General features: G+C 42.9%; 1 protein-coding gene across 1 annotated transcript in view; it reads left to right on the top strand.

Moving 5' to 3' along the window:
- Positions 1–22,212, top strand: part of TIAM1 (T-cell lymphoma invasion and metastasis 1) — an 82,339-nt gene that overhangs the window by 22,835 nt on the left and 37,292 nt on the right. Inside the window, 7 exon segments of the mRNA XM_010022579.1 lie at positions 16–240; positions 1,631–1,816; positions 4,263–4,409; positions 6,453–6,527; positions 7,554–7,724; positions 13,540–13,644; positions 17,574–17,655. Coding sequence (XP_010020881.1) covers positions 16–240; positions 1,631–1,816; positions 4,263–4,409; positions 6,453–6,527; positions 7,554–7,724; positions 13,540–13,644; positions 17,574–17,655 — 991 coding nt within the window.

Raw genomic sequence — 22,212 nt, 5'->3', positions numbered from 1 at the left:
TTTCCCTCTCTTCAGACCTCTAGCCAGACTGAACTGGAGAACTGGATCACGGCAATCCATTCAGCTTGTGCAACTGCAGTGGCAAGGCAGCATCACAAAGAGGACACTGTAAAGCTCCTGAAAACAGAGATTAAAAAGCTGGAGCAGAAGATTGATATGGATGAGAAGATGAAGAAAATGGGTGAAATGCAGCTGTCCTCAGTAACGGACTCCAAGAAGAAGAAGACCATACTGGATCAAGTAATCTCACTTGCCTATGTGAAATAAGCCCCTAACAAATATTTAAGGCCTTTTCCAGATTAGTGTTGCCTCTGTCTGCATCGCTGTGCCGTGTGTGTGTGCTGACAGAGCTCCTCAGAGCAGGAAAGCTGTGCCAGCTGCCCTAGTTGCATTGCTTCTCCAAACAGCGTGTGCTAAGGTACAGCATGGCCTGTCTTCTCCTGGCCTCCATGCAAGCGATTTGGCCAGCCACTGGGAGGTTGAGTGAGGGCTTTAGGGGAGCAAAGAGGCAGCCAGGCCATGGCAGCAGGATGCCTTAGAGAAGAGCTCATCATAGACCAACGCATGCTGCTGTCGCTGTTATCCTAAGCACAGAAGAGGCTGGTTCTTCCACTGGCAGATGGGACAAAGAAACTATCCCTGGTTACAAGGGCCTGCCTTGACCTCATGGCTGCAGCCCCAGGACCACTCCTTCTGACTTCAAGTGGGCAACGTAGTTGTGTTTAAGAAGCAGAAAGCCTGGAGCAGATGTCTCTCCTGCTGCTGCAGCAGCACCTTATTTTAGGAAACTAGCATATGGCTCCTGCTTCATTAGTTTGTAGCTCTTTTACTATGGCTGCCAAACACGCCTGTAATGCAAACCATAGGGAGCGGCCGGGGCCTTAATGCGCCACGCTAAAAACCTAGAAGCCCGTGAGAAGGGGGGAGGGAGGGGAGAGATGCTTGCCTCTGTTGGAAGGGCTCCGCTCAAAGGCTGTCACTCACAGTGAGAGGGCAGACCAGTCTCTGTCTTTATGTAACTGAGTTTTTCTAAATGCTTTGAAACTGTTTCCTGTTGGCAATTTGAATTATTTAAAGAAATCCTTACATAGGCTGATTACAGTGCTCTTCCGCTGATAAGATTAATTATCCCCAGTGTACTATGCTTTTCCAAGTATGGCATGCTCCATTGATGCTTACAGCAACACTGCTGCTGCAGCTGCTGATTTGGGGTGCTCTGTATGTGGAATTTGGTGGTGTTTGGTCTTCTGCTTTCTCAGATGCCCTTGATGTGTGAAAGAAGCCTCTTAAGGGACTGCTTAGAAAAGAATCCTGGAATTCAAAGATGAAAAATGAAATTTGAGTCCTATTAATTAGTGTATCAAAGGAGCATTTGTCCCAGGAGAAGACTTCTGATAAGAACATAAAAAAAGTTGTTTTCCATCTAATGAAAACTGTTTAATTATTTGTATCCTTTTAGGGCTTGGGGGGTTAAGGAAGAATGGGAAAAAAGGGGAATCAAGGTTTCTTGAGCACTGATGAAAAAGGTGTGTTACTGGGAACAGCAGAATTTTGTCAAGGTATTTACCACCCTATTCTTCCTCTTCTCCTTTTCCCATGTGTCTTGCTCCTCAATCTTCGCTGTGTGCAGATCTTCGTTTGGGAACAAAACCTTGAACAGTTCCAGATGGACCTATTTCGGTACCGCTGTTACTTGGCTAGTCTCCAAGGAGGGGAGCTCCCAAACCCTAAAAGACTGCTTGCTTTTGCCAGCCGTCCAACAAAAGTTGCAATGGGCCGTCTTGGAATCTTTTCAGTCTCGTCGTTTCATGCACTGGTAAGTTTGAACAGAGGCCAGGGGTTGGATTTGCCAACCTGCAAATCACTTCACATATCCAATGCAGAGATCACGTTGACAAACAGCAGTCTGTGCCTGGAGGGTGAGCCCATACCTTAGTGTGCAAAATATTGTACTTCCTGAAAGGGATGTGTGTCCTGGGTATAGGTTAAAAAGCAGATGCTTGCAATCTGTGGCCCTGTGGAAGTGGAAGAACCGTGGTTCTCCTAAACATATGATTTTGAATTTCTAGATCTACAGTATAAACATGCTCTCTATAAACAGATCTTCCTGTTACAAGGGCAGGCTCATATCTAACGTTCATTACATGGGCTTGGTGTAAAAGTCTTGTCAAGTCAATGTGAGTCTTTCTGAGGCCTGCAGCATGTGTTGGCTTAGACTTTCTTGAGCATGGCTTGTTTTCTGCAATATGGATTAAACTACTTACCAGTTAGTCTAATATCCGGTCTCCAGTGATCAACACCTAATGCTCCAAAAGGGAGGAGAAACATTTTTCTCTGCTATTTGTGGTGTGGCAAATCATGCTTAAAATGGTCGTTTAAATTTAAATAACCACACAGCTCTTAAAAATACTGGGAAGTGTATGGCAAAGTGGTGGGTTTTTAATGAGTTTAAACCAAGTTCCCGTAGTTTCACGTTGGACTCCTGGAACTTCACAGAAATAGCTGAGCTCCACTTGTTGTCTTGTGGATGTCAGCTGTACCCTTCAATTGAATTGAGAGCTGTAATTCAGACAGGGGCGTTTTTATTCTTTCATATGTGAAAAGATTAGCATCATCATTGTGATAATTGCTGGTGGATTTATGTATTTTTTAAGTGGCGGGCTGTAATTTGCATTTATGCTTATTTTTTTTCATCTAGCAAGGCACTGAGCGTTAGTCTGAAAAACAATCTGCCTCTTCATGCTGGTGTCTCTTGAGAGCCAAGTGAAAAAAAATATGTTTTGAATATGTTGTGTTGGAAAAGACACGTGCTTTCTTCTCTTTTAAGCAAACTCTTGTGTCCTCCTTTGCCCTCAGTCACGTGGAGATGGTGCAGTGAGTCTCAGACTTGAGCTGGGTGCTGCATGGTGAAGGATGGCACCCCTACCTCTCCTGAAGGTGTTCACGAGTACATTAGTCAGAAGATGTGCAAAGTCTCTCAGCTGCCTCTGCACAAACGTCCTAGGTTCAGCTAAAAAACATGTCACAAGTCCAGGCTGTGAAAATTGAGACTTTCAGTAGTGTTTAAGTTCTCCTTTTGCTTGATTTCTCCATGTTTCCCAAGGAGAACCACCATTACACAGCAGTGGTTCTCTGGGTACACAAGCCAGCCTTCTGTTCGTCCTGTCTTTATATGGGCTTTTGTGTCTGCTGCACCCAAACAACCAGTTTCTCAGCTCCGTAGCTTGGGGCATCACTCAGAGATTTGGGTGTTCCCACTGGAGTTGCCAAATGACAGTCACATTTTGCTAGTTTCGGCTGTGGGAATCCAGTACAAAGGTGTTCCAGGAAGCATATGGCCAAGTCGGCAGGGTGGGTCGGTCTGTCTGTCTGCCTAGCTTCATCTTGTGCTCCCATTCATACCTGCCATCTCCTACCACTCCCTTTCTTGCAGGAGAGGAGCTTGCTCTGCTGAGGCCACCTCTACATGAGAGATCTGTTTAAACTTTGGCCTAAACACTTCACCTCTGACTAATGTTGCACTAATTTCTACCAGAGCTTCCTCACGTGGAAAACACTCCCCAGATATCTGGTCTTAGTAAAGGCAAATATCTTTTCCCTTCAAAGGGGTTGCCACAGGCCATTTTTCAAGTACCCAAGCAGTTAACACTGCTCTAATCAAAAGGGTCATTTCAGCTCACTTTTTTCCTTCCTAAGTTTTGCTCTCTCCTTCAAATGTTGCTATCTTTAAGGAAATGCAGGTTTTAAATACCTTGACCTATTTGCAAGCCTTTATCTTGCCTTGTAGCAGTTATGAGTCAGTTCCTGGATGCCCAGAGAGCTTCCACAGGAAAGAGCAAAAAGAAAGACCAGGCTTTTCAGAAGCAACAGATAAATGTGGAAGTCTTGGGTTTCAGGTGGCCAGCTTTGAAAATGTGTTAGGAAAGAAAAAGAAACCAATCCCAAACTCTCTACTGGTGCTGTGGCTTTGCTCTGTGGTGCTTCAAAATATCTCAGATTAAATGCCAAAAAATGGAGGATGGAGGGGTGGTACTGTGTATTTTAATGTTTGGTGTTTGAAGTTGGAAGAAGTGAGCTAAATTGCAGTGAGAAGGAAGCAGCCTGGCAGCATCAGCATTGTCCCTGTTGTGAGTACACATTGCTGCCATAGTATTTGCCTTTTTTTTCTTTCCAAGCCAGATTCCACTCTTTGTTAGGTTATGTAAGCCACAGTGCAGTGGGATGCTGCAGCCTCTGATTCTAAAACCATGTGGCATTGACAGGTGGCGGCTCGCACAGGGGAGTCCGGAGTGAGGAGGAGGACACAGGCCATGTCCAGGTCTGCCAGTAAACGGAGAAGCAGGTTTTCTTCTCTTTGGGGGCTGGATACTACCTCGAAGAAAAAGCAAGGGAGGCCAAGCATTAATCAGGTAAGTGTGTGGAAGTCTGTGATACTGTTTTTTTCAAGGCTTTTTTGTTAGCATGCAGAACGCAGCTTACGCAGAGTCACTTGCATCAAGCACTTACATACCCAACCTTAACCTTGCTTGTCTAATCTTTCACAGAGTATAGTCATCTCATTCCACATCCTCTTCAAAAATCAGTGACTGTAGTTACAGATAAATATACAGCAGCTCTATCAAAGAGGGTTTGGTGTTCACACCTTCTTTGGCTGAATTGGTTGAACTTCTACTGTTGCTGCATTTCTGCCGCTTCTACTTTTTCTAGAGGTACTTTCCCTAAACCCAGAAACAACAAAGCAGTAGTGTAAAACAGATACAGCTTTGTAAGCGAAGAAAAAAGTGCATACTTTTTTCTTTAAATTAAAATGGTGAGTGTGTAGAATACAAACATATACATGTAGTGGAGTTTGGGAAGAACTTCCTAAAGTGACAAAAAACTTTACATTTAGTAGGGACAGTCTCTGTTTTGCTTCAGATTTTTAAAAAAGCAAAAGCCGAAATGTTTCCACCCAGTCACTGCCCAGACCTTTCTCTAGAAAACGTGTTTCAGTGTGGTGGGAAGGTGCTTCCCTGTTATTCTTTCCAAACATCCCTAATTATAGCTTTCAGTTTTTGAGAGCCATACCTCATCTAATTGCAGGAAATGTAGGCTTTTATTTTCTTTCTCTTCTTTCACTTTTTGAGGGGAGAAAGGCTGGGACGCATGTTGTTCTGTGCCCTGTGATTTTTTCTTCCTTCTGTTAGAGGAGCGGTGGGTGTTTGTTTTGTTTAGCGGAGGATGAATACTGCAAAATTGTTCAGCTTGTTTTTAGTGAGACAGTAAAAGTTCACCTAATATTTAGTGGCTGATCAAAAGCTCAGGGTTTTGCTGGGAAGCAGCAGATGCCTCTGTGAGCACATTCCTAATTCTTTGCGCTGGTGCTGTGGTATCCCTGTTGCTTTGTACTTAACTTTCCCCAAATCAAGCGCAATCCCTTGTCCTGACCTAAGATCCTGCCCGCACTGTGTCTTCAGACCTGTTTTCTTTTCCTGAACTCACCTTTTTTTCAGCGGGGATAAATGCATTCTTCACACTTCATTCCTCTTCTCTCACCCCTATCATCCTCACTCAGTAAGCACAGGCATCAAAAGGGATTTTGTTCCAGGTTAAGGAAAAGTCATACAGAAGAGAGTCAAAGAAAAAGTAAAGCTTTGAGAAAGTAGCAGAATGTCTAAATGTAGTGTCTGAACCTATTTGTGTAGTAGCATGCAAAGTGTTGCCAATTTGAAGCAGTAAACTGTAAATCCCTGAAGGGCAGTTTTCTTCTCCCATCCTGCAATGTTCCTGCTTCACGTTAGACACAGAATAGTTAACAGCCAAACCCAGCAACTTGATCATAAAGCTGTCCTGATATGGAGCTATAAAACGTTTTCAGTTTTAATTATAACCTCTGCTGTGTTAAAAGGCTCTTTGCCTGTCTGATGCAGTCCTGTGCTGATTTGGGGTGGATCCTGTAAATATTCCCATCCTGTCATTCCTCCTGCATGGAGTCCTATTGATTTTGGCTCTCTGGCCTGTGCTGGCTTACCAGCTCTTATTTCATTAGAGAAGGGTTATGCTGACTTGCGGTACTTGAATGTTTGCTGAGGACGTTTTAGAACCTGATTTATTACAAAACCAGCCAGAAGTGGAGCCCTTGTTTTCATTTCTCACCCTTAGCAGAGGTTCATTTCCCCCACTTTACAGGTGGAGAAATTGAGCACAGAAGGAGATAAAATTTGTCCTATTCCACCAAGTAAGTCAGTGACAGACCACTAAGCAGAACTAGGCTCCAATCTTTCAGCATGGTGCTCTATGACCATCTTGTCCTTCATCCCCCTTTCCCTTCCAACAAGCTGATATTTTTCTATTCTGTGTTTTGATTTTCATGCTAGGTGTTAGGCACTGTGTTCGTCCGTTAGTGTGTGCTGCAGATGGTGCACATGTTCACATTTCATGTTTTAAAGCAGAGTTGCTCTGTTGTTCCTCAGGTGTTTGGTGAAGGAGTTGATTCAGTAAAGAAATCTCTTGAAGGCATCTTTGATGATACAGTCCCGGATGGCAAGGTAAAACCAGCTCTCCAACTGTCTCCTTCACCCCCATTTGCAGCCAGCCTAAATGCAGCATTGATGCTGGGATGCAAGAAGGGATGCAAAGCCTCTGAGAGAGGAGAGGACCCTACACGCCTTACCTGCTGCAGTGCTTGTGGCCGCTCTGGGAAGGTTTGAGCTGGTTGCCCATGATCAAAAAGGCTCGCTGTGTGTGGCATCGCAGCTGGAGGTGCCAGACCCAGAGGGGTGTTAGCACTGCACGCCAGGGAAATGCTGGAGGGCCTGGACTCACTGGTTCTGGGAAATGGCTCCTTGTGGTGGCCATATGGGGTTTTCATAATTAAGGGTTGGCACAACTATGAAGTGAATCTTTCTCTTTTTCTTCTCATGTGCTTCTGCATTTGCAGCCACAATTGCAACTGTTTTTGCTTTTCCCAAAGAAAAGTCAGCTATAAAACAGCATTAAGACAGTGCTAAGAGGCACATTTTCAGGTAGTGAGGATGGGTTTAGCTGCATGAGCCCACTTGCAGCAAATAGAGATTCTGCAGTTCCATCACTTCCTGGGGATTTATAGCTTGGAGTGCAACTTGGCTGTGTAAGAGACAGTAAATTCAGAAGAAATACTAGGATTTGCTATTTTGGCATTTATAGATTCAGGAACTGTAGTGTCTACAACAGTTTTGTTGGCTTTGGATTGATTTACCCAGAAACACAGTGCATTGGAGTTTTAATTTTAAATCTCTTTTTATCACTATTATTTTTTGTTGCATTCCTAGCATTCCCAATAGCCATAGGGCGAAATCCCAGGAAAAGTGCATTACACCACTGTAGGTGTGTGGGTGGCATGGGAAAGCACACTTTATACTGCTCAGGTAAAGCTGCAAAGTTTCCTGCCTGGACAAGCTTCAGTGTGGGCTTATGAATTAAATGTCTTCTCCATAACAGGGCTTTTTTGATACAGCATGTAATGTTCCTTACACTTGTTATTGATGAAGAAGGAGATTGTTTTTGGCTAGTCATAATGGATTTTGTCTGTTTAGAGGGAAAAAGAAGTGGCACTGAGCAGTGTCCACCAGCATAATCCCGACTGTGATATTTGGGTTCATGAGTATTTTACGCCGTCTTGGTTTTGCCTGCCGAACAACCAGCCTGCCCTGACAGTCATCCGTCCTGGGGACACCACAAGAGATGTGCTGGAAATGATTTGCAAGGTAAAGGCTGTGAGCATGCCCTCGAGCCATGTGAAGTGTCTACAACCCCCAGCCCTTTTAGTTGAATCTCATGGTGATTTTCTCATATGCCAGTGCTCAGACTGCACTGTGTTGGAAGATCAGTTGTATGTTAGATGAAAAACATGAATTACACTGAAATTTTCATGCTAGCACCATACAAGAAAAATTCCTACAGCTGGACTAAACTTGGCATGAGTCTAGGGTTAGGAAGGCAGACTATTTTTTGCCTTTTCCACTCTGTCTGCTGTGCACGAGCCTCTGCAGTGCTTTCAGACCCTGACTTTGCTGCCACCCACCCCCTTCTCCTCCACTAGAGACCAAGCTGTGTGCAGGACCCTTCTCCTCTCCCCATCTGCCCCCCAGTCTCCTTGCCACCAGCTCGCTTCCTTTCACTGGCCACCCCACAGCATGGTAGTGCAGTTGCCCTGTCCTTGCCGACCACCCTGGTTCCCACACCTCGGCCAAGCCCTCCCGTGCCTGTTCCCTCCTCTGCCAGGCAGGCAGGGTGATCTCACCCTTTCCCAGGTGCCAGGTTATCCTGTTTCCAGGTGCCATTCCTCCTTCTTTCCCCCATGCTGATTCCTTCCCACCGGCTGCCGTGGGGGAGGGAGGCATGGAGAAAACAGCAGCACCAGGAGTAGGAGAAGATGCCTGTGTTTGCCGTCTGCACTGTGGAGTCAGACTCACCTCGTGTAGGTGTAGGTGGCGGGAGGGAAGAGAGAGGAAAGCTTTTATCTCTGGTTTGGGAGGGTGGGAGAAAAACCACCTGGATTTCTTTGCAAGATGAAGTATCAGAGACATTTGGCCATTAAAAAGAGTTACATCTCAGCAAAGAAGTTGAAAGTTTGACAAATTAAATACAAGCTTTCAGTTTTGGCAGCTACATAATGTATGTTTTCTGCTAACCGTCTGACTGCAAGCTAGTCCTAACTCCTGTCACGTGCTGTTCTGAAAAGTGAGTCCTCTTTTGTACAACAACAACAGCAAAAGGAAAGAAAACATTTATTACTATTAAAAGCTTAACTTTGGGGACTTTCAGAACATGCTGCATGTGCTTCAAAACAGAGGGAAGGTGAGAGAAAGGCATTTGTTTCCAATAATTATACAGCGTGCTCGTCTCTCTGCAAGGTGCACTATTAAAGAGTGCTGCAGCTTGTGAAAGCTCTTAATTGTATTCAGGAAAAGATGACATTTTTGGAGAGAGACATAATAGGGAAGCTGGATGACACATTATTAGTAATGGTTTATTTTTAGGATTTATATTTTCCTTTGGGTAAGAGTGATTAACTCAGCAGGCCAAATCCTTAGCTGGAGTAAATTGGTGTAGCTCCACTGGTTTCAGTAGGTGCCTGCTGAGAATCTCGTCTCTCACTGTGTGTTTCAGTGTTGTGGGTGGTGGTGTATAAGGAGTAGGGGAGGTGGGTGCGTGTTTTTTTTAAAGAGCTATCTGTTTCTTTCCTTTCTGTAAGTTTTTGGTCTGGAAAACACTGATGGATGCCTTCTTTCCTGTAGCATTTAATAATCAATCTCTTTCTTCTGTCTCTTGCATTCAGCTTATTTTTCCCCCTTTAATATCTGATCCACAACATTTCACATCAGTTTGCCATCTGCCATCTGAGAACCAGTCAAGTTCTGGTACAGTAAACATTTCAAGATCTACATTTCATATAACCCTCTTCATGTTTGTACATGTGGTTAAATCTATCTGTGCTATTAAACTGAGCTTGATTATTCTTTTGGAGAACATTAAGCACACTCAAGTCATTACAGAAAATGTGTTCTTATACTAACATTGCTACTTGTTATACAGCGAGTTAGATTTTAGAGATTGCTTTGTGACACTTATGATTCAACATTGGTGGGAAGAGAGTTTAAAGCATATTTTAAAGCGGTTTCTCAAAGATTTCTCCTAAGATTTAACTAATAACATCACTTGGAAGGTAGGAAAGTCAGAACATCACTTAGAAGGTAGGAAGGAAAATCAATGTATGTGCATTAAACTGTTTCCTGTGGATAATACTGGTCAGTGTGAACTTGTGCATACGTACTACTAACATTTACATAACTGTATGCCTTAAAATTGAGTAGAAACACACACACTGTATATGGACTTAGGCAGACCAGTGTGGAGAGAATAACACCAAAAATCAAGCATAGAAGACTACCTGGCATTTAGTCTTTTGACTGAACTGGATAAAACGTGAGAAGTGAACAAAACACCCCCTCACAATTCACATTTTTCAAATAGACCTGCATGAGGGGCAAGAAGCAGATTTCCCCTGGTCTCTGGGCCTGTGCTGAATGTCTCTTGAGAAGTTACTTAAGCCTGACGCTCTGTGGGCTTACTTTGATTTCGAGCTGGTGTTTTCCTGTTGAAAAAGTTTGGGCCACACAAGTTCGAAGCTGGTGTAATATGGTGGGATGGCTAGCATGTTGCCAGGATGCTGTCATTTCAGTGCCAATGAAGGCCTCCCCCACCAAGCTGCAAGAATATGCCTCTCCCTTACTTCACTAGAAGGGAGACGAAATGGATTAATAGTTTGGGCTGTGTGCTGACCCGCTACACCACACAGAGCCTGTTGAATCAGATCACACCCCAGGCTATAAATTCTTCTTCAAGAGCTGTCGGGTTGTGCTTTAAATTGGGTTAGCTGCTTAATTTAGTCCAGACATAGACAGAGTTATTAGGAGAGAAATAAATAAACCAAGAAGCTTATTTGGACTGCTAAAAGGTATTTTGGGTGGTCTTGAAAGGATATTAATATCATTAAAGCTGCCTTGTTTCTGCTCCCACCTTCCCACATCTGGATGCAGCTAGACCAGCAACAGAAGAAGTGGGTTAATGGTATGGCTTTTAGGGCAGTCTGGCTATGTCCACTTTAAGAGGACCTTTTCCTTTCACTTCACTGGAAAATCATGCCCCTATTTGAAACAGTTTAACTAATGTAAAATTTTGAGGTAGTCAAAGCTTGCTGCAGCTATAGGAATGTTAATTAACTAAATGGTGTGGCTCAGCTGCTGCACCATCACAGCTTTAATGGTGATGACTCTCATTGCCTGACTTGGATGGGATTGCAGCGTAGTGAATGAACGGCATCCGCCTCGGCTGATGGTGTTTCCTGGAAGAAATGAGTGCCTTAAAATATATGTGAGTTTTATCCAGTGACCTCTTCAGACGATGCTGTGCTCTGACATAGTTCAAGGCATCGGCACAGCATCGGTCGTCCTGTGTTTGGCTGCTCTTGCTCTCTGAAATGGCCAGCACACATGATTTTCTGGTTCACACCTGCAAGGACAGGAGTGAACATGGAGGTGTCAGCAGTCATCTCCATGCCTGATGCAGTGCTCATATCAAAGCAGACAGAAGCCCTGTCATTGACCGCTGGGGTGGCAGATCAAGCAACCCCTTATGGGAAGGCTGCTCTTTTAAGATGCTATCAGGGTTCAACCTGCAGAGCAGGTTACAGGCTGGTGTGAGCACACCCTGCCCCTGCCCCTGCCCCAGGGCAGGCAGTGGCTCTGAACTGGCAGTGATGGGGTGCCCCAGCCCCATTGGGAGCGTGGGGTGGCTGAGCATGGGCTCCCTGCCCCGCCAGTGTGTCTAAGATAGTTCCTAGTCTGTACCCCATGGCTGGAGGCCCCAGACTGGATATATTCATGTCCCTCTACAACAGGTTGTGATTTTCTGCTGGCCTAGGGCAGGCTGGAAAGCATCCCTTTGGATCTCCTCTGCAAGGGGAGGGCTTTTGGAGTCACTGTTTGAAGTGACACGAATACCTGATGGTGGCTATGGGTTCTCTCCTAACCCTGGGCTTCAGTTGACATGTAGCTTGCCAGCATAGACCTGGCTGATCCGCATAGCCATAGGTGCTGTATTTCGTGCAGCACATATACGAGAGCTTCAGCACAGGAGACCGTAAGAAGATGCACCATGATGGCAGGAGGAGGCTGCCAGGTTGCCTGGCTCCTTTTTCTGCTAGTATGGTTTTTCCACATACATATTTTCCCCCACTGGCTTTGCTGTAAACAGCTCAAGAATTTCATGGACTTTCAGAGAGGCTTATCACAAACTTCTCTCTCTGGACATGGGGTGAGGTGCAGTCCATGGGTTTGTGCCTCCTCTGTTTTTTTTTAATTGGTGTGCAAGGCACTCTTCAGTTTGTGTTTAAGGACAGGAAACTAATCTGACCAGAAATTCATCTAGTATTCCCCTGTACCATTTCTGAACCATTAAAGCCAGTTCTACTTCCCTTTAATTTCTGGTGTGTTTGTACATGTGTCCGTGTAAAAGAGGAAACTATTGAAAACAGCAAACAGTGAGCAAAGCATGCAAAATGCTTATCAAAAGGGAAAAAAAGGGGAAAGGGAAAGGATCTCCTACATTCAGCTCTTCTTGTCTCTTGATAGGTTTCAAATTCTTTATTTAATTAACTAGGTATTTGTCCAGATTACAGAGGTTATTCCATTTCACGTAGTCCATTTCATATAAGGGTAATTTGGTCTTTGACTTGGACGTATTTGAATGTAGTGCCTCATAGAGTGCAGCAGTAGATCTGTCCCTTTTTTTCCTTCTTATCCATAGCTCTTTTTTATTCATGGGCTAATCTAGCCTTTCAAAACCACTCGCTGTTCTCTGAGTGTTTGCTGAAAGGTTTGCTAGGTCAGTGTGTGATCTTTTTTGCAGGTCACTCGGTGTACATTGCTCATCATCTGTGCTGTGTGATCAGTCAGCTGACTGCCGGTGTATCATCCTCTTGGCTTGAGCTGGATAAGCAAGGCTTTAAAAAACACAATAAATAGGCAATAATGACGTTCTTGCATGAATTTTCAGATGAGCCGTTGTTTTTAAGTACCACCTAGGAAATTGTGGTAATTTGCTCAGAGAGAATGAAAAGGCCAGTGTATAAAAGCATACAGTAATAGAATTTCAGAAGTGACAGTGAGAAGAATTTACCTCCTGTATTTGTGAATCACTTTGGGGCTTTTAACCAGCTTTAGTCAACAGTTTACGAAGTTTTGAAAATAACTTCTGAATGACATCCTTTGTGTTTATCATAATTCTAATGTGTTTTGATTACACACTGCATTAACCTCTGCTTAAATCAAGCTTATTAATCATGCTGAGAAAAGGTCATTAACATCTCCCAGACCAAATGCCGCATCCTCAGCTAATTATAACTAATTCATTAAAATGGTGTGACCTGTTTCCACTGGGATGTAATCCAGGATGCAACTCTTGGCTTCTTTTAGCCTTACAAAATCAGTGTATCCCAAGCTGTTTTGAATTTAGAGGACATACAGATTTTTTTTATATATATATATTAACCTTGCTTGAAATTTACCACATCATACTTACTTAATTATGAAGATGCTAAAAAACCCAAACCAAAAAACTTTCCTGTTACGTTTTTCTCTGTTAGCAGAACATTTGTTGTCCTCCTTGCAATTTTAAATGCCCTTTGTATACAAAGGTATGTTCTGAGTCTTATGCTATAACAGTGTTTACTTATTTCTGCAATAGCATGGGAGGGCGTGGAACTACCAGATAAGCAGAACCAAAGAGGCTGCTTAGAGTACCAGCATTGCCCTTGACACCCTGGACAGTGGTTAAATGAACACTTAGTCCTGAGAAAGAAGATGAGGTTTGGGTTCTTGTTCAGGTTGGGAGATCATGGGCCTTTTGTGAAAGATGGTGTGGGGTATTTTTCTTACTGAGCATCAGGCCGTTCTCTAAGTGTAGAAGATAATAAGACATTGCTTTTCTCTTTTAAAGCCTGTTCTCCGTTTCTTTCAGACACACCAGCTGGATTACTCTGCTCACTACCTGCGTCTTAAATTCCTGATTGAAAACCAGATCCAATTTTATGTACCAAAGCCAGAAGAGGATATCTATGAACTGGTAATGCTACCTACTGAGCAAAATGAAATGACACTTGGTAGGACAGTATTAATTAGTGTTTATCTGACGTTTGTAATTCACAGAGCTATGCTTTTTAACTTGCAATTACAGTGCTTTGCAGACCATAGCAAATTGGCCTACAGTAAAGTAATCTCTCCAAACGTTTCATCTTGAGGAGAGAGTTGGTGTCTAGCTTATGTTTGTGCATGCATGTGTCTGTGTGGAAGAGAGAGAGGAAGAACAGCCACAGCTAATATGTGAAAGTCTCTGTGACATACGTTTAAGCTTAATTTCTCTCAAGGTTGCCTTCTCCTGTTCACATTGTCCTTCTTGGTTTTAAAGACATAGCACTGAGGCCTGGGCATTTCTTGTTCATATTGCTTTGCCTGATTTTTAAAGAGAGGTGAAATATACACAAGAAGTTGGGGTTTTTTGTTAGATGTTTGTTGCTTGTTTGGGTGTTGGGTTTGGTTTTTTGTTGTCTGGGTTTTTTTTCCTAAATGGGAAGATAAACATTGAGGTTAAAAAGCTCTGGAGTTACAGGTGAGAAAAGACTTTTCTAATTGCTTCAGTTGGATGTTTTTATATCATTCATCTCAAAAACAGACATCAAAGGAATTTTGAAATGAGAGATTTTTTAAAAAAAAGACCAAACAGAATTAGTGTCATGCTTTAAGTCTATGATTTTACACATGCAAGCTCTAAAGCTTTTTAAAGTCCTTTTATGGGTGACTGTTTTATTTATAAAAAGTAAGCATTGCCACTTATAGATACTTTTGTTCATTTTGTAAAGAAGTTCCGGGATTTGCCATTAACACTGTCAACAAGAAAAAAAGAGTGAGAAAGTGCTAACTGCTGGAGCACTGAGACTGGAACGTGAAACGTAGTTGGGAAAAATGAAAACTCAGAGGAGACAGATTTTAGCTTTCATTGCATGGGAGGACTTTGGTGACTTGTCTTATGTTGAAAGGATGTAGGATTGACACAGTCATCAGTTATAATCTTTTCTGAAAAAATGAAATTAAACCAAAACTCCGCTGTCAGTGGGACTACGTACATGCTTTAAGTTTATGGTAAAGTCAGGTGCTGCTGGGTTATATCTAATGTAGTAACATTAAAACAACAGACACTTGTATGTTTGCTTTTGTGTGTGTGCTTGTTTCATGAGAAAATATGAGTTACTTTGTTTAAGCATTTAATTAAGTGATTCTGGTGCAATATGATAAAACTAATGCCTCTAATTTTGTAGTCTCCTGAATAGCTGTTCATAATATTGTCTCATGTTGATGTCACCTTGCTAAAGCTGTCTTCCATCTACTAAAATGCTTCTAGAGACATACATTACCGCAGAAAAGTAATTTCTTAGGATGATACTTCTTTTTCTTTCAGAATGTATCAGATATATTTAAATAAGAAATGGAGATTAAACATCCATATTCCATTCCTCTCCAACGTATTAATGGGGACATTTGTGTCCTGACAGTCTTTCAAAAATTCACAAGCTCAGTTTATGTGTTAAAGAAGTTACTAAGGCCTCAGGGAAGAGCATTTGATATTAGGTTTTGTACCAGGCAGTCACACTTTTAAGCACCTTTTATTGTAGTCTAAGCGTTGGAGTGTTTTGGCTGAAGCTTGACATGCCAGACTTTTTACTTTCGGTAGGATGGCAGTTTTAGATGGAAGCAGGAAACTGAAGACCTCCCCGAAAATCTGGCAGTTAGGATGAGGCTAGGGTGAAGGCACTGGGGATGCTGGAAAAGGTACCCCTGTGAAAGGGTGCTGGGACAAGACCAAAAGCGGTAGAGGAAAAAGGGCAAGGAAGAGAAAATTTTGAGGGGAAAAAACCCCAAATCCAACAAACCTCAAATACTACTATCCCAAAGCTGCTATGAGAAACACTGTGAGGGACTGGAGTCACACTGGAGGGGCAATGCTGCTGCTGTCAGGAAGAAATCCTGTCCTTGGGGACTCCCCAGTGCATAGCAGAACCCCTGAGATAAACCGCTCTGGTATCACTATCAAACATCTCTGTGCAGAGCCCAGGGCCCCACAGCAGGTTTGGAGGGGGTTTCCCCCACCAGCCCATGGTGCCCAAGAGGCTGTCAGCTTCATGGTATGAGCCACCATGTCCCAAATATGCTGCCTGCCTTTGGTGTGGGCACAGCGGGTCTACAGGGCACAGAAGGGCAAGCAGCACCTCAGGGCTGCTGTCAGACTGGCTCTCTGGTTTGGGCAGCTCAGCTGCAGTTTGTGCATCCCAGTTATTTGCCTCCCATTCAAGAGAGGTTCTTTCGTGACAATAGCGCTTTGGGATGCAGGCAGCAAGTGGCTGCTTTATCTCTGTAAGAGCTTGTCAGCTGTCCTTCTTGCTTCTGGTCCTGCACTATCAGTTTAGGTGACTGCAGGGATAAGACACAAGTTTTGCTCTGAAAATACTGGTATTTTTGTTCCTTTTTTCTTTCTTTTCTTCTTTTTAAAACCTTTGCTAAAATCACGCTGAGATCTTTGTAAATGTCATTTGACCTTTTTTCCCAGGTTCTGAACAATACATTCCTATATTTGAAAACTGCATTTTAAAAAATATTGCTAGCATAGCATCCTTATTTAATTTTACATTTTATTTTTCTATATGCAGCCATTTAAGTGGGTATTTAACTGTTCTGTAATACCTAATATTTGCAGTTAAAGAGATGTGTAAGTGATTATATATGCAGAAGATAAAATTGTATTTTTAGTAAGGAAACTTCACTGATGAGTTACTCTTAAAGAAATGCTTTAAATACTTCAGTCCAAACACTGCTGTCACTTAGTTTAAAAATGTTAATTATTGTAAATTGCTTTCTTACACATTCACACCAGCATGTAAACAAAACCAATATTTATGTGTGGGCTCTCATTCACCTATGGGTATGATTTTTTTCCAAAGACAACAGGATGTTTTGTCACTTAAGTAAGTGCTAGCCTGTGCTATGGAAAAACCAGCTTCAATCCTGTGCTGAGCCAGGGGGTTCCAGTATGTCAAGCCTGTCTTATGAGGAATAAGCCAGGACTGAATCCCCAAAAATGTTAGTTCAGAGCCTCTAAATATCTCACTTGGTCTGAAAAACGCAGGATTTCCCTGCCTCCGGTGGGATGACAGGCCTCAATACAAGCTCCTTTGTTTGGAGATGGAGTAGGACCCAGGTACAATAGTGAACCATGTAAGAGAGGAGAACATGAATGATTTAAAAGTGCAAAATGTGTGAGCTGTGGTGGAGGGATGTAGCCCTGCTGAAGGGTCCTTCACTCCTGAAGGGCAGAGTGAATTACACACGCGTGTGTAGGCTTCTGAGTTATTACCTAGGTGTAAATTTGTGCTGGTCTCCCAGGAAGGATGTTAATGGCCATTTCAAAGACTTTGGGGAGCTTTTCTCTGTGCAAATAAACATAAATGTGGTAAAGGTGAAATTTCATGCTAAGAGCAAGCTGCATATCACATCTGGTAGTGTTCTAACAATTAAGAAATGTATTTAAGAAAGAAAATCCCTCCTTGTGATTTTAGTACTACTGAATAATTGAATTTCTGCAATATATTAATCAAAATAATGTAAAATTGTCAGATGATTACTACCTATAAAATGTGAAAACAGGAATAGGAGGTCTGTTTCTTGTGCGCTCAAAATGGTATTGACGAAGTGAAATAGATGTATCCTTGCTTTTATGATGGTGGTATTAAAACACTGCTTTCTCCTCTTTAACTGTTCTAACAGTAAAGCTTAGTGACACTACTAATATATCTCACACATGTGGAGAAAAACTGTTAGATAAATAATGAGCACAGACCATTTCTTCTGTTTGTAATTAAAAAAAAAAAAAGTTCAAAATTATTACATTTGATGTTTTCTCCCACAGCAACATTTTTGTGTTTCATTTTGTTTTTTTCTATTCAGCTGTACAAAGAAGTAGAAATCTGTCAGAAAATTACACAGCACATTCAAATAGAGAAGTCTGATGCATCCTCTGATATTTATGGTGAGTTTCTCCTTGATTTGTTTTTATTTTTCTACCAAGCCATTTTTAGTGTGGGCAGGTTCTTGCTTGCTATTCACTGACATACCTGAAAGGCCTGTTGAACACAATAAAAAAGCACATCTGATGCCTGTGCCATCCCCAGAAATCTCATTCCCCTGCCCTGAAGTGGGACAGCTTTATTTGTAGTGCACTGAACACTGTTCTCCCTGGTACTCGAGCTGTGGGATGTGCAGCTTTTTGATGAGAGCTGCGGTGGCAGAAAGGACAACTGTTTTCTTGTTCTTACAGTTTCTCAAAACACCACCTACAGAGGCTGTGCAACTGAGCGCTGGTGGAAAGCAGCATCCTTTGCCAGTTGTTGCATCTTACATGAATGTCTGCATTGTGGCATTCACAGTGGCCCTGCAGTGGGGTTTGGGAGAGGGCTGCTGCTGTGACTTGCCACTGCTAGCAAGCTAGAAGTCTTTCCCCCTCTTCACTCCTTCCACATGATGGCAGGGGTGCAGCCAGGAGCATTGCTGTGGATGGGAGGCATCTCAAGGTCTGCAGCTGGGCAGCTGCACCAGGAGAGGTTGCTTTTCCCTTTTCCCCACCTACCAGGAGCACACAGGGTGGGTCTCTGTCTTGCCCTGATGTTCCTGAGGCTGGGGGAGCCTGGCCCCAGTGCATGCCTGGCTATCAGGGATGCCCCATGGACTCCTGGAGCCAGAACCTGGCATGCTGTGCAAATCTGTACATAAAACGCAAAGCAGGGGAAGTCCTCCCTGTGTAGTTTCAGCAAAATCCCTAATCTTTATGTGTGGATGGACGTATTTCTTAGCTTTCAAGTATTGCACGCTACAGACTTCCAGCCTGGTGAGTTTGCCCTTTGGTCTGGCAATTACAGTTCTGTAGTGTATTTTAAAATTATTTGTGCAACCTACCCTGCAGGAAGCCAATCTGCATCTTTTTACTGTTTATCTAAATATTCTGTTTTAATGACTAGAATAATTCGGAATCCCCAAACTGCTTATTATACAGCTGCAGGCCATTGGAATATTGAGCTCTTCTACAAAGCAGTGGTACTGACTGTGGTTTGAATATTGCAGGCCTAAGAAAGAAATATTAACTACCACAGTGATGGCCCTAGGTTCAGTAATTATGCTGTGCCTGAAAGCACTGCAGGAGTTAGGGGTATCGTGGCATTTCCTTCTCTTTCTCTTGTCTTTTTTTTTTTGAAGTGCTAGATGGGAAAGACCATGAAATGCACTGTCATGTCCTGTGAAATGAGATCATCTGTGTAAGGCATCTCTTTGGTGGCTCTGACCCTGCAGGCAGTGAATGCTAAGTGCACGCCAAAAAAGCTGACTTTCCTCTCATTGAAAAAAAAGAGAAAAAAGGCAAAACTTACTATGACTGTGAATGGCAGCAGGATTTCTGTAGTATAATAGAAATGATACTATGTGTTTATACAGTGACAAGTGCATGCTGAAATACGTGCACGTGAAGGAGCAGAGGTAAAGTGTTGATCCTGTCTTGGTGCTGAGGAAGGCTAAGGTTTCTCCTGAGATCTTTTCTTGTCCTGTGTGTTAGGTGCTTTTGAGTTTTTAGTTCTTTTAGTCTCTTTACAGAATTAATATTGCCAATATGTACTTTTACAATCCAGAGAGAAAGCAACAGCACATTTACAAGCTATGGCAATACGAAGATCAGAGCTTTAAAGTTTCAGCATCGGTTCTTTTTAGCAGGGTTCCTTAAGGGTTCTTGCTACTGGTTTTGTTTTAAGAAGGACCAGAATCAATAATGTGACCACATAGTCACCAAGCATCTAAGCACCTGCATAAGTCTGTGCGTGAGAAGGGCTGCCTTTGGGATTGGTTCATTGGTTGGGCAGTGCTTGGGGCTCAGCCCCTCACAAGCACTTCAGCAAGTGCTAGGAATAAGTCAGGAGCTGCTACTGCAACCGATGTCTAGGGCACTAAGGGATGTTTCGTTCTGATGATTACTTGGGGTTTTCTGTGCAACTTTGTTCAAGCCTTCTCATACTTCTTGCCTATTTAAAAACATGTCTGAATTCCCGGAAGAACTAGAAAAGTCTTTGTTTTGAAAATGGATGAGATTACGAAATTCATTAGTGACATTACCTGTTGCTGTTGCTAGTATTCCAGCTGTAGCAATAATAATACTTGTAAATCACCTTGAATTTTCAAGATACTTTACAAGTAACTATTCATTAATCCCACCAATGTAGACTTTGCGCTGTTATCTTCATTTAACAGACAGTATCAAAGATAGGGAGGTGAAATGATTTTACTGAAGGTGCAATTAAGACAGGCCAGTTCAGCTCACTAGCCTGACAGATAATAGAAGTGAGTCTGCTGGCTTTGCAAGCTGTTTTGGGACAGCTAAGAGATCCTGGTGCCAGGGAGGGGTAGAGCTGCTCCTTCAGGCATTAGCAGGCCGTTTGAGCAGATTTGCCACCATGCATGAGTGTACCATGAGTACAAGTGATCTAAAGAGGATGGAGCAGAGTGTTTCAGGGAAAGCTCATCTGGGAACATTTCCTAGTGTTTTTATTCCCACCAGTGTGCCAGTGGTAAGAGGCACTCCTGGAGTGTCTGACCAGCGTGTTGGACCTTGCCAGCGTTAGATGTGTCACTGTGATGCTGTTGCTGATTCCTGGGCACATACGGTTTTGCCTTTTCCACTGGTACCAGCCTCTTTACAAAGATTGTGTGGGCAGAAATCGGGACACACCAGTTTCCAGCTCCTGTATGTACTGGGAGCTTGCTGGCATTTTTGTTAGCAAATGTCTGCCACAGGAGGCTGAGGTAATTTTCTGGAGGCAGATTTGTTCAGGTATTGTGCTGGTTCAGGGAGGCCATGTGCACTCATAGGTGCCAACTTTTGTTCTTCTGTCATCAAAACTTTGCAGTGAAGCAGAGGCTCTGTCTGGGTCACCACCCATCTCTTCACACCTGTGTTTCAGAGTCCATGCACAGTCTGATGATAATCTTTTTGGCAGTGATGCCAGCTTATGCAATCACTGTCGCTTCCACCCACTCCTGCCCTTCCTCTCATGCAGTGCTTGTACACGTGTTTGTGTGGAACACCTGTGGAATTCAGCCAGATGGAAACTGAACATTCACAATATACATTTGTATATATACACTACACATACATATATATACACATGCAGTTGACTGAGACATTTCTCATCTGGATGAGTTCCTTGCTCTGCTTTACTGCACGGCAGTGAAAGCACTGGCAATGGCACTGCAGTGGGACAGGCATACTGCTTCAAATTGTTTATGAGATCCAGCCACTATCAAAACTGTGGAAATAAACCAGTTTATCCATGCTTGGGGTATGGTCACATACTCTGTCTGTGGAGGGGTTAAGTGTATTTGTGAGATGAGCATTGTAAGGCTGTTGTCATTTGCCCATCTCTCATCTCTTAAAGCTGATAACAGCATGTGTAATTGCTCCTTACGCCCATTCTGCCAGTAATTACTGCTCAAGATTTATGTTTTCTTTTTTTGACTGAAAGATGAACTAAAAAGCAGCTACACGTGCTCTTAACCCTGACAGATTGGAGGAGCAGAGGTCTTCTCATGGAGGAGAATGGGTGCTTGGGACTGCTATAGTGTGCTAGTCTCTCCAGTTAGTCACAGTGAAAACTTGATATTCAGTTCAGCCTTATTTTAACTGTACAGTAGTTGGCTGCAAAACAGCATTTCAGTTGCAAAAAGGGTCATGGTATTAGTAACAGTCTTTGCTGACTCAAACTGCAGTCCTGGGCATGCTCCGCTGTGCTTCTGGTTAAGGGTTTTCCAGGTAGGCTATGTGGTGATGACAACAAATAACCACTACATTTTACAACTGCTCTTGTGTTTAGTTGAGAGTTTTTCTCTCTGCCAAAGTTGGTGTGTTGAGTGAGCTTCACAAATTCCATTTTATTCAGGCTGAGGAGCTCGCATATGGATTCCAAGTAACTCAGTAAGTCATGAAGGGCCATATGCTCCTTACTTCTAGGCTGCCACATGCTTCCTTCTTTTTTTTCTTCTTTTTTTTTTTTTTTATTAAATGATGGATGAAAAAATTACTTCTCATCCATAAGCATCAACCTGAAGAGAGTCCTAAAGTCAGAATAGGCTCCCACCACATCTACACCTCTTGGCTGATGGCTGATTCCATGTCAAACAAGCATCTCCCCCCAGACATTTGCAAATGTTTTTCTAGTTGGAAAAAGAGAGAGCAAATGGTTGCCTAGACCCACTTAGGGAGCAGTGAAGTTTCAGAAAGGCAAATGTTCTGCTTTAGATAACTCTCAACATAAACAAACAAACCGTATTTAACTAGCCACATTTTATTTCCTTTACCATTGTTATCTTACACAGCGTCAAACACAAATGGCAAGAGCATCACCAAAACCAGATGTAACAGTACCATTCGCACCATTTGAATTAAGGCTGTGTCAGTACTTCCATTATAAGGCTGTTCTGTGGGTCTCTAACATAGCTATGAAGTGTGTGCTGAGCTGAGGCTTGGCAAATAACAGGTTGTGCCAGAAACAGC

This window comes from Nestor notabilis, unplaced genomic scaffold (assembly GCF_000696875.1).
Source record: "Nestor notabilis isolate BGI_N333 unplaced genomic scaffold, ASM69687v1 scaffold1049, whole genome shotgun sequence".
Taxonomy (NCBI): Eukaryota; Metazoa; Chordata; class Aves; order Psittaciformes; family Psittacidae; genus Nestor; species Nestor notabilis.
The sequence above is the reverse complement of the archived record's forward strand: the minus strand, read 5'-3'. Positions and strand labels throughout refer to the sequence as shown.